We start from the raw sequence: 17,497 nt of genomic DNA, 5'->3' as shown, positions 1-17,497 counted from the left end.
TTGTGAGCCTAAGAAAATTCAGTCTTGGAAAAACTTGAGAATTTTAGGGATGTATCTTTTATGATTTCAATACCTTGGTTTTTATTGTCATTTAGTCCATTGGAACACACAGTACAATACTTAAAGTATAATTTGTCTTGGACTAAGGAATGCTATGTCCTTTCCCAAACCAAAATGTATCTCTTCACAGGCATGGTTTTAAATGTTTTTCATTGAAAAAGCAAATTATGCCTATTACAAAAAAGTCAAAATACAGGAAGCAGTATTGAGATTCAGGGGCCCCTGGGTGGCTCAGTCAGTTAAGCGGCTGCTTTCAGCTCAGGGTCTCAGGGTCCTGGGATCAAGCCATGCATTGTGTTCCCTGCTCAATGGTAAGTCTGCTTCTCCCTCTCCCTTTGTGTGCACTTGTGCACTCTCCCCCCCCCCCCCCATTCTCTCTTGCTATCTCTCAAGTAAATAAATCTTTAAAAAAGAATATTATGATTCATAGTCCCACCTATCTGCCAACAATCTCTTGATACCTTTGGTATGTTCTTCTAAATTATTTTCTGCAGGTAGACTATATATGTTACGTCAACACACACGTATAGTAAATCGTGTTTAAAAAACGAAATTAAGCTGTACCACTTAATAATTAGCCTTTTCATTTACTATATTAGGAACATCTTTTTCACGTTAGGTAAAATTCTACCACTTTTTCTTAAGATTGAGTTCCATTGTACCCTAATTTATCTAGCCACTATCCCTTTGATGAATGTTTAGCTAGCTTCCTTGCAATTTACCAGTACTAAAACATCTTTATATGTACATCTTTTATGCATGTCTGATTAAATCCCCATTTCATTGTAGTTTAAATTCCCAGAGGTAGACTTACAGATCAGGAAATCCCAAGTTGCAGTCCTATCATTTGTTTTAATGGCTTCTATTACTGCTGAATTAATACCATGTAATCTATTTGTTTCACAATGGGAAAATTTTATTGTATATCAGTTTTCTTTTGTTTAGTTCTTTCTACTCTAGAATTACTATGATGCAATTATAGTCACAATATTTCTATTTTAGCATATTGCAGTATGATTCATCAATTATTATTGCTTTAGTTTTTCTTATCAAGTGGTTAGTGAATTGTAATGATTGTTTCCTATCAATCTGAACTTTTACCATTTACTACTTTGAGTAGTATGTGAATTATACATGCTTTCAAATTCACTAGCTAGTATATGTCTACTAGATACTGCTATTTAGCATTTATTTAAGGAATAGTCCACTAGAATTTTAGGAACTGTGATTCAAATGTATGCAGAAGGTTGAGATGCCAAACTGAGGTTTTAAAGTAGCTGCAGGATAGCTTTTCATTTTGTTTTTCTAAATTGTAAGAAAATATATCATTCAGAACCTTAATCAGGCAGACAAGGTTTCAGGAGGTAAAGGACAAAGAATTCATATACCTATCATATTTTTTGCTTTTGAACCTGTAATTTTACTTTGTCATAATGATTTGCCCCCATTCATCTGGAGTTACTATAAAGGTGGGTTTTTTCCGTCTTTCTTTTAAGCAACATATATATCTTTTTAACTTTATCTTTAGGAAGTTGGGGGGTTTTTTTGTTTTTTTTTTTTTTCCTGCAAATTAGTGCCTCTTTGTGTCACATATAAGTAGATATTTAAAACTGATAATTCAATCATACTACAGTTAATTTGAGTAGCTTTTTAGGAGTCCTCTATGACAGCTTTGTGCACAAAAGCAATTTTAGAATAAATGTCAGTACACTCCGTTAAAGCTCTTTTGGGGAAAATGCAACAAGTAGAGGTTTACTTGGGTCAGTTGGATTATTGACAAAACTTTTTATAATGTAACTTTGTGCCACTTAAAAACTATAGTCTAAATTTGACATTTTAACGTATTAGGAAAACAGTTTTTTGTGTCGTATACTACTGTGAGCTTAGTATCCCTATTAGACCATTAGTAAGAACATGAGTAGTAGCTTCTACCCATATACTCATTCCAGGTACCCTTTTACTTAATTACCTCTGGACAAAGCCCTGTCCAATTTGGTAGCCTCACCACAATGTAGTTATTAAACTTAATTACAATTAGATAAGGTTAAAACTTTAGTTCCTTGGTCATAATCAGCTACATTCAAATGCTTAATAGCTACAGGTGGCTAGTGGCTACCATATTGGATAGCACAGATAGAGAACAAGTCCATCATCACCGCAAGTTCTATTGGACATTGCTCGTTAAAAAACAGGTAGCTAAATTAAGGACTAGAATTGAGCGTGAATTGTTATTTTTTTTATACCGTTAGTAATAAACAGTTGTTATGTAGGTGTGTTTCCCCAGTGTTCCAACTGTTAAAATGAAGAAGTAAAATTCACTCTTTTTAACAAGTCATTTGCACTTTATATATCTTTCAATACCTAACCTCAATTCCTTGGTTACTGGAGGTTGCAGTTTATCTTTTAACATTATTTCTCTGAACTCTTTGCTCACTGAAATTTTGCCCTTAAAATTCATTTACTGGTTTAAGCTGTTTAACTGCTTGATCCTTCTCTTAGCACACACAAAAACTTCATAATGGAATAAACATCTCTAAGCTGCAATCTGCTGTCTAAAGACCACCTGTTGGTCTAGCTTTCTTTAGGGCAATGATTCTCAAAATGTGGAAAAGCAAGTTGCTGAGCCCATCTGTATATTGGCTTACTGTTGCCAGCAATTCCATCTGCTAAATGCAGAGATAAGCAATTACCTATTACTTTTAAACAATATGTTCGGTACTTGAATATGACACACACTTAAGTGACTCCTACATTAGCATGGGGTGAGAGGGAATAGGACACTGTTACTACCGCAGTATTCACTAAGGCTCATAGGACAACCAATAAAAATAGAACCCTAGCCTGTTGTGGGTGTGGGAAGGAGGCAGGTGCTCCAGCGATCTCTCCTTGCCTTCCTGCCTTTGGTCTAATTTCCTACCTTTAGTCCCATGACAGGATAGACAATCTGAGCATCCTCCCATTGGATGACTGTGATGGGCAATTGATAGAGTGGTAATAACTCTTAAATCCTAGCTTGGCTGCTCCTGCTTGCTCATCAGATATAGAACACCCTGGTCGAGTTAGGTAGCAAAGCCTCATTGGGGGAAAAAAGAGAAAAGCATCATTGCAACAAGCAGTTTTTACACCAAAGTGGCTCAGACCTACATCACTGTGTCGTCTTGATAGAGTACGAGTGTCACTAACAAGGCTGCAATATGCCCTACGCTCTCATGAAGGAAATGATAGGAACTGTTTTGAATTAAAGAGCACTTGCCCTGTTTTCAGATGGTAGCTGCATCTCATGACTGGCCGGTTTGCTTCCAGATCTTCTGATTTGGTTTTGAAGAGAAACCAAATTATATGTGGATATAAATTTTTTCTTTTAAAACTCGTAGGCTAAACAAAACTTGTCTGCAGTATGGTGGTGGGTGCGCTGCCTCTACCTATAGAGCATTTTCTCTATTCCTTTTATCAGAAATGGGAATCTGATCCTCACAAAGCAGTAACATCTTAATCCCTTTAGTCTTAATACAACAAAGTTTCGCTCCCCTCCGGTTTTCACAATTAACACTTAAAGCAGCTCAGAATTACTTCTTAATATAAACAGCACATAAACATGCAGGTACTTGTTCTCCCTTCGGTTAGCAACCAAGATAAGATCATCATATAAAGAAAAACACCTTAACTCTTGGAAAATTCTTTAAACTGGGCAAAATGTGAGTCTCCGTATAAAAGATTTTGAAGCAGCACTGCATGAATTGTTGCACAAATGTTGGTCATATTTGAAAGCAATATGTTTAAAATTTCTTCACAACATGTTAACAGCCTGGAACTTAAATTCATAACTAAATTTTCTCGCCTTATTTAAATATTAAGAAAGAACACAAAAACCCACAGTTTGGAAAACCAATACTGCCAGTTCTTCAGTTCTGCTTTATGTTTGAAGTAAAACTTGAAGTGCTTGCTCTCTTAGGGCTGTCCAGTCTACTAATGATGTGATAACGGGTATTATAGCTTTACATTATCCAGCTACTGCTTGTATTATATTTGCTTTGCTTGTGGAGCACCAAATCATATGAAGCCATTCCTTTGATTGGGAAATGAAATAAGTAATCAAATTCAAAAGGAAGTCTATTTGACAGAGTATGCATACATAAGGCAATCAGATGATAGGATTTAAGACTATGAAGTACAAAGCCATGTAGCATCAGTGTAGTCGTCTGAGAAGCGTGCTCTTTGACAAGACCAGGTGGTGAACCATTAAGAAAGGATTGCTTAGCTTACCTCATTACCACCAAATCACAAATATGGTCTTCTTCAAGAAGCTGGGGGTAAAATCCAAGGATAATGGGACATGAAATGGGACTTATTAAATGTTTGGGGTTTGTGCCTATTTTGTAGTGCCATTTAGAGTATCATTAGGAGGAAAAATGTTACTACGGTAGGCAGGTTAAATATAAAACATGGAAATATCTTTTTTTTAAAAGGGCCACTGTGGTAGGTAGACCAAAAATACATGTATACGTATATATATTTGAGTGGTTTTTGCTCTTCTATGGGTTTAACCAAGTTTTCTTAAAAGTAAATTGATCTTAAAGAGGGACTTAAAGAATAGAAATGGGGATAGCATGCCAGATGGGCTAGTGGGAGGGTTTTCAAAGTATGTGAGAATGGTGTAACAAAACCAGGGACGAAAGTGGGAAAAGATAAAAAAGAAAGAAAACTATTGAATAGAAACAGCTTAACTTTTTAAAAATACCACTGTTCATATAGAATATACTGCCTAAATAAATTTCTAAATGGCCTCTATCCAGAAGAAACTAGTATACTTTAATAAAAGCAATTATGGTTGTCAATTAAGGTCTTGGTCCTCTAATAATGACCTCGTGACAAAATTATAAGGACATTTTTGAAGTATGTTTTTAAAGAAGTTCTTGTAATAGGATGTCAATTACATTGCCTTCAACTTTTTTTATTAGTAAGGAAGTTGTAATGCAATTTTTGTTGAACTGGTTTGGAAACTTCTTATAACTCAGCTCCTCAAAAATATCAACTCCTTGAATTGCATTTAGGTTCATTCCCTTTCAAAAGCTGCTGAGGAAACAAATTAGTGCTCAAAGCTGTTTACACTTATAAATACAATTAAAATTGAAAAATCAGTAGGGAAACTCACTAGGATCTCTGATAATAGCAGTGGTTGTTTCCACTTCATCAGATCAAATTATTATAAGAGAGAAAACAAAATCACTTCAAGAGTTTATCAAATGGCACATATATTGCAGATACAAATTAAGTGGGCTACTCACATTCTTTGCTAGACTAAAAAGTAATTTCTTTAAATATATGACATTAGTGTATTAGTATACTTTTTGAAAGTTTTAAATTTTTAGAGAGCTTAAGGAAATTAAAGGTATTAATGAGCTACAGCTTACATAAACAGCCTTCTTATATATTCACTGCATGTAAATTTTATTAAAATTATGCAATTCAAAAAAAAATTATGCAATTCAGTAGAAGTTCATGTTTTTGCCTGGCAGACTGAATGATGCCACAAGATTGCCATTTCTGTAGCAGCACCACTCATCAGTTCTTCAGACTAATAGCCCATTAAACAAAATGTAGGACTAACCTCACTGGAGGATGGCTTTCTTTCATTAACCTCTGAGTAGCCTGGCAAAACTGTACATCCTGACTACCTTGCCTAAGATGGGCAAAAGTTCATTGTAGTAGACCTTGAATGATAGTTGGTAATAAATTTTGTTTGGGTCTTTTAAAATACAATTTAAATTTTCCTTTATTTGTTTTAACTACTTTTTCTTGAGTACTTACCACGTGCCAGGCATAATGCCAAGGATGCATGTAAAACAGATGTGGTCCTCTTTCTCAAAGAACTTGGAGTCAGAGGTAAAGACCAATAAAGATGCACTTGTGAAGTCCGGTCTGACCAGCTAACCCAGGTATATTGGTTACAAGAAGCTTCTTAGAGTAAGAACAAGATAGGAGATGGCAGTGTCATGGGAGGGGTGATCAGGTGAAGCAGCATTTGGGATGTTGTACTGCTAGACAGCAAAACATTTGGGATGGGTAGCAGAAGGAGCTGTCAAGGAGGACACCCAGGTTTCTTCCTTGAGCAGTTGGCGGGGGGGCAGACTCAGGAAGAGAAGTGGGTTTGGGTTTTGGTATTGAGAAAGGAGGAAGAGGCATTTCGTTGAGGCAGGATTTGTTTGAGGAGCCCTGGGTTATCTACATGAGAGTGTTTACTATATTCAGAACTCTTCTTGCCCGTGACACTTTTTTTTCATGTCTTTTATTTTCTCCTGAATGTCTCAAAGAATCTAAAATTTATGTTACATTTATATATTTGCACAGTAAATTGAATATTGTAGTTCTCCAATTTGCTGTTCATCTCAAAAGATTATTTATATTCATATTATTTATATGTAATCATGTTCTTATCTGGGTCCCTAGCATTCATTTGGGGATTTAAGTAAAAATTAAAAGAAAAATTATTTTTGGAGAAAGAAAATATTCCACAAATTATTAAGAAGGAACATTGGATAAGAAAAATCCTTAACTTTAAAAGCCCACATTATCCTTCAAATAGAAATCTATTGACCCACTGTTGAAGTTCTGGGTACCTCACGAAATTCATCATTTCATATAATGTTTATCTTTTATCAATATAGTATTTGAAGTTTCTAAATAAATACCAAAATCCCACAAAATTTAACAGCAGAAAGTGATTTCTGTACCATAATTTAGAATCCTTTTTATATGCCAAAGAATTTGCTCTCCTATAGACAGAAGGAGAAACTTGTAATTTGCTATGTATATTAGATATTCAACTAAATCATTGCTCCATGGATTAGAGTTGTGGCAGTGGGCTGAGAACGAGACGGTTGACTGTTTCAGGGATTGGCTGTAGCCATGTGTTGACAGTGAGACTGAAGGGAGGCTGCAGAGTAAGGCAGCTCTCTTCAGCAGATCTTCCAGTTAATAAAGTAAGCAAGTTCAGCTTCTCTCTGCCTACCTGCTCTTTATCCAGAGCAGTAGTATTAGATTCAAACATCAGATTGGAGCTATTTATTTATAGGTCTATAATTCATACAAGCTACTTTTTATCTCTAAAATATATATAATAAAACTTCCAGTGTTTTTATTCTAATAACAAGATTTGTAAACTTTGTTTTTGCATTAATTTATGCAGTTTTGAGGGTGTACACTGTGTTATCAAATAGAGCTTTGAGAGTTTGTATGTATCTTAATTTTGCTGGAAATGTGACCTAATCAGAAAATAACTGGTTAAAAAAAATACACATAACTGCAGTACACATAGCAAAGGGCTAAATAGAATGTGTATGAGAGTCCATTTAAGCTCAGTTTTGGTGCTCAGTGGAAGACACATGGTGAGATATTTTGAGTTTACCTCCTAAGAGCAGCTGTTCCCATGTGCTTATTACATTATCACTATCCAGAAGGTGTACTCATATAGCTTACTTAGGAAAGAACCAGTAGCCCATTTAGCACTGGTTTTGGCAAACTCAGCATGTTACATCATTTTAAAACAAATTAATACAAGCACTTTTATACCTGATTTAATACCATTAAAGTGCAAGTACTTCATTGTCTTACTATTAGGCCCAGAGTTTGGAGTTTGGTTAATAAAACTGTTTCGGCTTCAATTTCTAAAACACAGGATGAGTGCAGAATGTAATTTTTTCTGATGAGTCAGATAAAACCTTTTATTTTTTTTTAAAACCTAGCACCAGAATGGCTCTCCAGTTATCCTGTTTTCAAAGCTAAGCAGATTTAGACTGGTTAATTCTGGCAGGCATTAATTTTCAGCTCCCCCGCCCTTATTCACCTTCATTATAAAAACACTTTAGTGATATAGCTTGAATTTGTAAAAATATATGAATGTATTCTGTATTAAGAAATGCATATTTGAAAATATATTCTATAATCTGTATTTTAAAAACCAACTGAGGGACGCCCGGGTGGCTCAGTGGTTGAGCGCCTGCCTTTGGCCCATGGTGTGGTCCTGGAGTCCTGGGATCGAGTCCCACGTCAGGCTCCCTGCATGGAGCCTGCTTCTCCCCCTGCCTGTGTCTGCCTCTCTCTATCTCTCATGAATGAATAAAATCTTAAAAAAAAAAAAAATTGAAATGGCATAATTCAGCTCTATTTAAAAGTTGGGGGGTAGAGAGGGGTGCCTGGGTGGCTTAATCACTTGGGCCATCCCATCCGACTCTTGATTTTGGCTCAGGTTGGGGTCTCAGGATCATAAGATTAGGCCCTGCATCAGGCTCCGTGCTCAGCTCAGAGTCTGCTATCCCTCTCCCTTTGCCCCTCTCCACACTCTTGTGCTTTCTCTCTCTCACGCTCTCAAATAAATAAGTTAAATAAATCTTAAGATAAAAAAGTGTGATAAGAATATTTCCACTACTGGCAGCCCCGGTGGCGCGGCGGTTTAGTGCCGCCTACAGCCCAGGGCGTGATCCTGGAGACCCTGGATCAAGTCCCACGTCGGGCTCTCTGCGTGGAGTCTGCTTTTCCCTCTGCCTGTGTCTCTGCCTCTCTCTCTCTCTGTGTCTCTATGAATAAATAAATAAAATCTTAAAAAAAAAAAAAAGAATATTTCCACTACTTACGGTATATAATGAACATCTCTAAGGTAAAGAATTCTACTGGTTATTGTATCTTAGCAGATTGAATTTACTGCTGTATGAAAAATAATTGTGCATAATGTGTTTCTTCTAGAAGATAAAATTATCTTGATAAACTTTTACTAAGCTAAAACAGAAATGTGAAAACATTTTAGATGCTTTCATTTTCTTAAAAAAATAAATCTAACCAGTTCATTGATTTTCTGATGCTTTTATTAATGTGTATTTTTCTGGTTCTGGTGTATCTTTCCGCAGTGAAACATAACTAATAATTTAAGAACATGATTAACTATTTGTTGGAAATTTTTCAAGCATTTCTCTTACTGAGCCTTATAATAGAAAGTTTTGCAAGTATGTACTTGAGGAGGATTAGTGAAGAAAGTACTATGCTGTAAAGGCCAACATTTTGGAAATGTAAATTGCTAGTTTGGCAGTACTTTTTTTATATCATATGCAATAACATGCCTCTGGACCAACCTTCTTGGAAAGGCCTTTATTTTTCATAAGAATTTAGTTTTACTGAATATATAGTTCAATTGAAGCAGAAATTATTACACCATATTTTATATTATTAATAACCCCAATATTCTTTAGCATTTATCCTCTAATTTATAAACCATCACAGACATCTTTGTTTTTACAAGATTTTTGTATACCCTTATTGCAACCTTTACAAAATAAAATGGTAAGTGTTCTGTTTCTTTTTTTCCCCCCACAGGAGTACCAAAATCTAATCTCTTGCACACCAAATCATTAAGGGGCCATAAAGACTGCTTTGAAAAATACCATTTGATTGCAAACCAGGATTGTCCTCGAGCTAAACTTTCAAAAAGTACTTACGAAGAAGTTAAAACCATTTTGAGTAAGAAGATAAACTGGATTGTACAGTATGCACAAAATAAGGATCTGGATTCAGATTCTGAATGTTCTAAAAATCCCCAGCATCACTTGTTAAATTTTAGGCATAAGCCAGATAAAAAATTACTCCCACAGTTTGACTCTCAAGTACCAAAGTATTCTGCAAAGTGGATAGATGGAAGTACAGGCGGCCTCTCAAAATGTTCACAAAGAATATTGGAACAGAGGGGAAATACAGACTTTGGGCTTGCTGTGCTGCAAGATTCAGGTGCCGCTTTATGCCACAATAGTGTATTGTGGCCTCATAGTCACAACCAGGCACAGAAAAAGGAAGAGCTGATCTCTAATCCAGAGGCTAATGTCCAGGCCCAGCATCCACATTACAGCAGAGAAGAATGTAAGTAAAATAGGGAGAAAAGTAAAGATTGCAGTTTTGTTGGCTTTTTAACATTTTTATATATGTGATATGTGATATGTTAAGAATTTTGCTGTAGAATTTTACAGCATATTTAAGGTTCATCATAACAAAAATGGAGTGTCTTGGGGCAGCTGGGTGGCTCAGCTGGTTAAGCATCTGACTCTTGATTTTGGCTCAGGTCATGATCTCAGGATTGTGAGATGGAGCCCATGCTGGGTGTGGAGCCCACCTAAGATTCTCTCCCCATTCCCCCCAAAATTCTCTCTCTTCCTCTGCCATCTCCCCTCCCACCTACCCTCCTGGGGAAAAAAAAATGGTTTTTAAATTCTCCCATCAATTCTCTGAAATACTCCGTATTATGTCCTAAAGCATTCAGATTCTACAGTCCCATCATATCTTGCTATTTTAAGTTTATTAAACTAAATGGAATCGACAAACAGAAGGAAGTTCAGAGTTCATAGAGTTCAGAAGTCCGTCGTCAAGCATTGGCTAAACAAACACTGTCCCGTTGCTCATCCCTACAACACGAATTGACTGGGGGTGGCATTTCAAAAGCAAAAATCTGACATTTCACGAAAGGACAAAGGTGTGCACTTATTTTAAAGTTGGAAAAAGTGAGCCTTTCAGTTTGCATTTATTTCTGCAAAAACTCACAGAAGCTGAGATAATTTTAATTGACTTTAAGTGATTTTAGAGCTCAAAGAGACTTCAGGTATATTTTTATACAGCTTTTGATTCTACATGTGAATTACCTAAGGTTACATAACGAGGTAGACAAATCAGTTTTTCAAACTATTGCCACAGTACTTAAGTGTTTTTCCACCTGTGCCATCACGAACTATGCAGTGCTTAAGTATAATCAAATTGATGAGTAGTGACTTCCAGCACATTTTAAAAACTGAAACAAAAGGAAATAACAGAATCCAATGGATGTAATACCAAGTATTCTCTGGCAGAACTTTTGATTCCGTTGGAGGTGTACTGGGAGTGATGATGTAAAATGTTTCTCACTGTGGGTATGGTCAGGATTTGAGCACACTGCAGGTGCTAATGAAGGACTCTTAGCTAGAGTACTGGTGAATTCTATATTGGCATATAAGTTCAATTGTTCTTTTAAAAGTAGATTATTAGTGATGTGGACGGTTTATTTTCCCATGTTATTGTTGTAATAACTAACATATTTTCATGTTTCAGTGAACTCCATGACTCTTGGTGAGGTAAAGCAACTGAAAGCAAAGCTCCGACAGGAAATACAGGGTAAAGAATTGGTGTCAATGTTTTGTGCATATGAAAATGTTGATACAGAAAATCCCCTGTGACAGGACATTAGCTTTATATGCATTTAAATTTGGAAACGGGATTAGAACCTAGTGGAGTTTCCAGAGCAAAAAGAATCAGAAAACAACCTCTTTTTGAAATAAAGAGGAAATAAGTTTTTCTTTTTTCAGTAAAAATGGAGACCTCTATCTGAGCTGAACCTCTGCCCCTTCCTAACATTGTATTGGGCCAGGCACTGTATGTGTGCTCCCTAACAGTACCTCAAGGTTGTATTTGCCTGGTTTTCTGCAGTTTTTGAAAATCACTATTTCAAACACAAAAGTAGTGAGAACACTATAGCGAACCCTCCGGCCCATCTTCACCAGGTTTAACTATTATCAAAACATAGCTAACTTTCTCTCGTCTCTGTTTGCATCCATTCCTTTTGCCCCACCCCCATCCCCAGCACAGATGATTCTGAAGCAGATTCCCAGACAACATACTGTTTAGTCCACAAATACTTCCAAGATTTTCTCTAAAAGAGAACCTTTTTTTTAAGGTAATCACAGCCTCATTATACCTAAGAAAACAAAACAAAACAAAAAAATAGCTGGTATTCTTTTAATATTATCAAATAGGATGCTAACACTAGTTAATGTTCAAATTCCCCAATTGTTTCCTTTTTTAATATTTGATTCCCATTTAGGTGAGGAAACCAGTTCAGAGACATTAAGTTGCTTCTAGAAATCATGCATTCAGTTAATAGTAGATTGAGGATTACATAACCCCTGTCTTAACTCCACAGCCAGTGGTCTTCTTGGTTACACATCCTTTCAGAATAATAGTAACAATAATAATTGTAATAGCAACTTCTATTTATTGAGTGCTTATTCTGTGGAAAGTTCTTTACAGGTATGATATCTCATTTACTACTCACAGTAGCCCTGTGAGGTGCTTACTATCAATATCGAGGTTACACATAAGAGGAAATTAAAATGTAGTTTAAGTCACTTGCCTGAGACTCATATAAGCATTGGAAGAATTCAGAAATGAAAGTAGTCTGATTCTATAGCCTCATAGAGGGGTTTCCAGACCTGGGTATTAATGGGCACTTCTATCCATAAGTCATAGTAGATACTGCTTGAACCTATTTATGTATTCGACTACCTTTTAAATCTTTACAGAAGTTTTTGAAGAGTTAACCCACCAAGTACAAGAAAAAGATTCTTTGGCCTCAGAGCTCCATGTCCGCCACATTGCCATCGAACAGCTTCTCAAGAACTATTCCAAGTTACCATGTCTGCAAGTAGGGCGAACAGGAATGAAGTCACACCTGCCCATAAACAACTAAACTAAACTTACACTTACTTCCTTTGTCCTCATGCCCCTACCATTTATTGGTCTGTCAGGCATGCCAACTTTGAAGAAAGTTATGATCCATTTTTTTATGGTCATTAAATTTGCAGAACTGAAGGCAGTATTTAACATCTTTGTCAAATAAAGCAAATCGTTACACTTTAGTCTTCTAGGATTAATCATTTTGGTTCATTTTGGGAATCTTTCTTCCCATAATCACTAAATGGCCCTCCTTAACACGTGGGACTACTGTTACAGTGTGATTTTATTAAACATATTTTAATGTAATTCACCTGTCAAAACAATAGAAAATTAACAAACTCCTTAGATTAGTGTGAACTACTAAAGATAAGTTTAAGAGGGAAATGGAATTCATAATACACCTGTTATTTATTATGAGCAATATTTTAATATGAAAATTTTATATATAAAAATGCTATTTTAGGTACCTTTCCATTCTCTTTATAAATGTGTATTTGAATGCCTCTGTATATTTACACTTTTCCTGTGTGAATATGTTCATCCATATTTCACTGCATTTTATTCTCTTAATGCGCTCTTTTTAAAAACTATTATCTTGTTTTCCAAAGATAAATGTATTTTGGAGTAGAAATCTATCTAGTTGTTTTGACTTCTAATAACTCTTATGAAAGAGGAATTAATAACTTTTTAAAGCAAGTATCCAAGGGAAAAAACATTATTTTTTTCTAACAAAAGCACTTCTGAGTTAGTTCAGAAAGAAAATGCTAATCTAGTTTTCATATGTCACCTTGTCTCCGTGGAAGTAAAAGCCTCTTCTACTTCATCATTATTTTCATTCTAATGACTTCAGTGTGTTAGGATTTGGACAGAATAAGTCAGGCCTCACTTCCAAGTCAAATGTAGTATCTGTCAAATTTAATGTGCTGCAAAATTGTTGTCCTGTCTTTGGAAAAGTTAAAAATCCTTCTTGTGTCACTTTAGATACAGGTTTGAGAATCCTTAAACTGTCCAAATTCTCTTACAAGTATCACTGAAATTAGTGCCCAAAGAAAGCATTGTGAGTTATTTTTCAAATTTTAGAATTTACAGGAAGAGAGAAGACTGCTTGATGCAGAGAAAACTCTAATTCAAAAACATAAGCCCGTTTTAAAAGGATACTCCTGAGAGTTGCCTGTGATGTTTCCAAAGAATTCTGAATTAGTAGGTCATCTCAAACAGATAAGTTTTTTAACAATGTAATATATAGTAAAAGCTATAACCAATGCAGAATTAAAATGGGCCCCAAATTCTGTTTTTAGTTGGTGCTTAGAATGTATGTATGAGGTAAGATCCTTTACTTGAAAGAATCTACAGAAAAGCCCATTAACTTGGCAGCTTCATGCATAAAGATATGAATGACTTCTATCTTAAATCTGGCAGCCTGCCCTGGCTTAGGTCAGATTTTATTCTTGAACACAAACAGTATTTGACTAAGCAAAGAAATGCCTCAATGTAATAGAAAATAACTTTTTGTAATGCTAAGATGTGTTAAATTTGCCTGAGAATATTAATTGATATCTCAATTGATTTTGTTTTAAGTATGATATAACTGTTTTGGGAGCTTTTGAAAAATGTTTTCAATTTCTCTCGATTTTTTGAGTCATCCAAAATGAATTTAAAATCCAGGGAGTGGGGATACATTGCCTTAGTTTTGATAAGCTTTAAACTGAATGTGTGCAATATCAAAATCTTTATAAATTTACAGGTTGAATAAAGACATTTCCTGATGATGCCAGTAAATATCTTAGGAAGTGCTTAGTTGTTAGGTCACATTTTTTAATTTGACTTTACTCTTTTTGGCACAAATCATCAAGAATGTTACTAGCCAGTGTGCTTCTATTTAGATCACTTAGAGACAGTCATAAAAGTTTGGGATATGTTGCATTTGGTATCAGTAGTAGCATATTTCTAGAGTATGAGCCATATGGTGCAGTCCTAAGTGCAACAGTGTTAATCCAAAGAAAAGTGTTTGCTTTGTTTCTGGCAAATATGTAGCTTTACTAATGAGTTTGGAACAATTGGGTGGGATTGTGCATGTACTAAGGAGGTCTTAATTGGGGATTCTGATTTATTCCATTTAGATACTTCTACCTAAGCTCTTCAAAGGAAAGGTGCTGTAAAAAAAAAAAAAAATTCCTGTGGTGCTGGTACTCACATTAGTACTTTATTTGGGTGAAAATTGCAGTAAAATAATTTTCTTGAAGGATTCTGCACAGCAGTTTATCCAGCTATTTGGTAAACTTTGACTCCTAAGTTACTTTTCTTGATTGAATATGCAATTATTGTAAATGCCAAAATAAGGGACAGAATTAAGTTCTATCTTGAGAGAACATGAAATACTACAAATACTGGTTACTATACTTGGCTATTCTGTATAGTTAGTACTTTTTGAGGAAGGTTAGAAGAAAATCTCAACTATATCAGTTTCAAAAACAGGAAAAGGGAGAAGACTGCCAGTCAGCTCTTACTAACCTTTTCAGAACTTATATGATTAAGGGGAGTGAAATAAGATTAATATTTTTTCTTGTTAGATTTCATAGTTAGACAAATTGGGTTTTAAAAAATCAATTTGAAGCCAAAAGCGATTTTGATCACACAAGGTTGTTCACTTTGAAGATTAAAGTCTTCAAATTTGTTCAGACTTTCAATTAAGCTAAAAATCTATTTTAATTTCAGATTATCATCCTTTGATCATAGCATTTAATATCTGAATTAGCCTCTGTCTCTTTTTTTTAAAGGCACACACTTAGGACACCAGTACTAGGTGATGCAGAATACAGAATAGGGTTTTGTTCTATTGCGTAGTTTCTTAATGTTGGAGCAAAGAAATGTTCTTAGTTCTTCAAATTTTAATGCTCATTTCACCACAAAGTGCCCATTTTTATATACACTTGAGAATTATTTTTAAAATAATATGTTCATGTTGCAAAGTGATTTTAAAAATCTGGTCAAAATATATTCTATTTTGTTGGCATCTCAACAGGCATCTTGAGATTTCTTGGGTTTTTCATCTGATCACATTCTTTACCACTGAAAATGGCTTTTAAAGTGCTTTTTCTGTGAATATATTTTTTACCTTGGTGTTTACACTGTTGAGGCTTGTCAATTTTTGCTGTTGGTTTTTTTTTTTTTTTTAATTTTTGAGGATCTATTTGTGTGTGTTAATGTTTACCAGTTTGGATTTTACTTTGTTCTAGAAGAAATCTGCTTGTGTTATTAAATATTGTAAAATACAACTCAAAATATATATGCTCTAAACTGAAGAACTTTTAAAGAATAAATTATTTGTGTAGCTTAGAAGAAGGTTTAGTTGGTGACCATAAAATTAGGTTGTGACATGAAAATTTTCAAATGGTACAGTGTAAAAGTTCTTATAGTGGTTTTGTGGGGTTTTTTTGTTTTTTGGGTTTTTTTTTTTTCTGATATACTGACAGGTATTGCTTAGGCTGATGCAAGAAAGCTGAGTATTTTTAAGTACTTAATAAAAAGTTTACAAAATTTTTTAAAGATCTTTTGTTGAGATGCAGCTGTAAAGCAAGGGCGATTGATTTCATTTCAGTGTTTAATTGCATTTTTAACTGGGTTAGTGGAAATAATTTGAGGAAATTTGTGGTGAAAATCAGTAAGATAAAACCTTCAACTGGTTATTCTTGCCACATTAAGTTTTGTGGTGGAAGGGTGGGAAATGTATTTATGAGAATAATAAGGTAATAGGCCTATAGCACAAGCAAAAGGGATCTTGGAGGAGGGCTCTACTGTGGGATAACGAGGTCTTGTCCTACATGTCAGTGCTTGCATTCACTTCTTCCCTTCCTAACTGCTCTTGTTAGAATTCAGTCTAACCCCGTAAGCAGCTTGGTCACCTTGCTATGAATCAATCATAGAAAGTCTCTAGCGTTATGATTGTTCTTAGCACGTAGTTTGTAACACATTACTTTTTAGTCTTTAAAAAGGGTCCAGATGACTAATGCATCTTAGTAATATTGAATTAGTACACAATTTTAAGCTTACCAAAGTAAAACAAAAAAAATCATGAAGATGAATATTGTGCCCCTGCTCCCAAAAAAAAGGGTTAGTTGAATTTCCCTCAACTGCACACCCCTAAAAGGAATTTTAGTAAATGTGGCTTTTTTTCCCAAACATGTAGAATGTCCATTTCCATTCTGCTGCCTCCCAAAGAGGCAATTTAAAGAGTTCAGTAATGACTTGTGTTAAATGCTTTCATCCCTACTTTTACAGGTTGTATGTGTGTGTTAACCTTGTTTTAAATCTGAGTAGCCTATGCTATGGTCATTGAAATTATAGTCTCTTTGCTGTTAGAAATTTATTTTACAAAATTGTGCTAGCATCTTTGGGAAAAGAAAATGAAACTGCAGTGGTGAAAAACAAGTTGGTTTTAAGAGTTTTAGACATTACTGGGCTATTTTTTCTTTTAAAACTGCAATAATTTATATATTTGTATTGTTCTGCCTTGGAACTGTAACTACATATGCTTGTCTATTTTTAATTTTACAACAATAAAATAAATATTTTGTTATCTGTTAGCTTCAGTGGATATTTTTAAATATACTTCCCCCTCTCCCTCTTAAATGGGACCTATAAGAAGAGTCTTGTTTTGCAGGCTTAGGGAGCCTATACTTAGCCATTATTATCTAATAATTTACCTTAATGTTTTGGTGAAAATCTCTCTTGAATAGTTAATATCGCCTCTGTCCCAAGAGCCCAGAAGCAGGAAATAAGATTCCTATGGCTAACTAGATGTCTGCAACTTTTTTAATTGGAGTGTACTTTACATACAATAAATACACAGATTTTAAGTGTGGTATTTGAGTTTTAACAAATGTACAGAACTGTAGAACTATCAGCCTTGTGCCCCTTTCCA

General features: G+C 35.0%; 2 protein-coding genes across 10 annotated transcripts in view; one reads left to right on the top strand and one right to left on the bottom strand.

The window, feature by feature from the left end:
* Positions 1-17,159, top strand: part of C30H21orf91 (chromosome 30 C21orf91 homolog) — a 28,701-nt gene extending 11,542 nt beyond the window's left edge. For 6 of the 7 annotated variants that reach the window (XM_072806596.1, XM_072806597.1, XM_072806600.1 and 3 more), the window contains 3 exons: positions 9,424-9,960; positions 11,176-11,238; positions 12,423-17,159. In XM_072806596.1, coding sequence (XP_072662697.1) covers positions 9,424-9,960; positions 11,176-11,238; positions 12,423-12,589 — 767 coding nt within the window. In that variant the 3' untranslated portion in view covers positions 12,590-17,159. Of the gene's footprint in view, positions 1-9,423; positions 9,961-11,175; positions 11,239-11,709; positions 11,798-12,422 lie in introns of all 7 variants that reach the window. The other variant, XM_072806602.1, reaches the window with a different exon arrangement.
* Positions 1-17,497, bottom strand: part of CXADR (CXADR Ig-like cell adhesion molecule) — a 226,915-nt gene that overhangs the window by 10,933 nt on the left and 198,485 nt on the right. The gene's annotated exons all lie outside the window — the stretch shown is intronic.

The sequence above is a fragment of the Canis lupus genome, chromosome 30, assembly GCF_048164855.1.
Source record: "Canis lupus baileyi chromosome 30, mCanLup2.hap1, whole genome shotgun sequence".
In the NCBI taxonomy this organism is placed as follows: Eukaryota; Metazoa; Chordata; class Mammalia; order Carnivora; family Canidae; genus Canis; species Canis lupus.
Note: the sequence above shows the minus strand (reverse complement) of the source record. Positions and strands in the feature narration are given on the sequence as shown.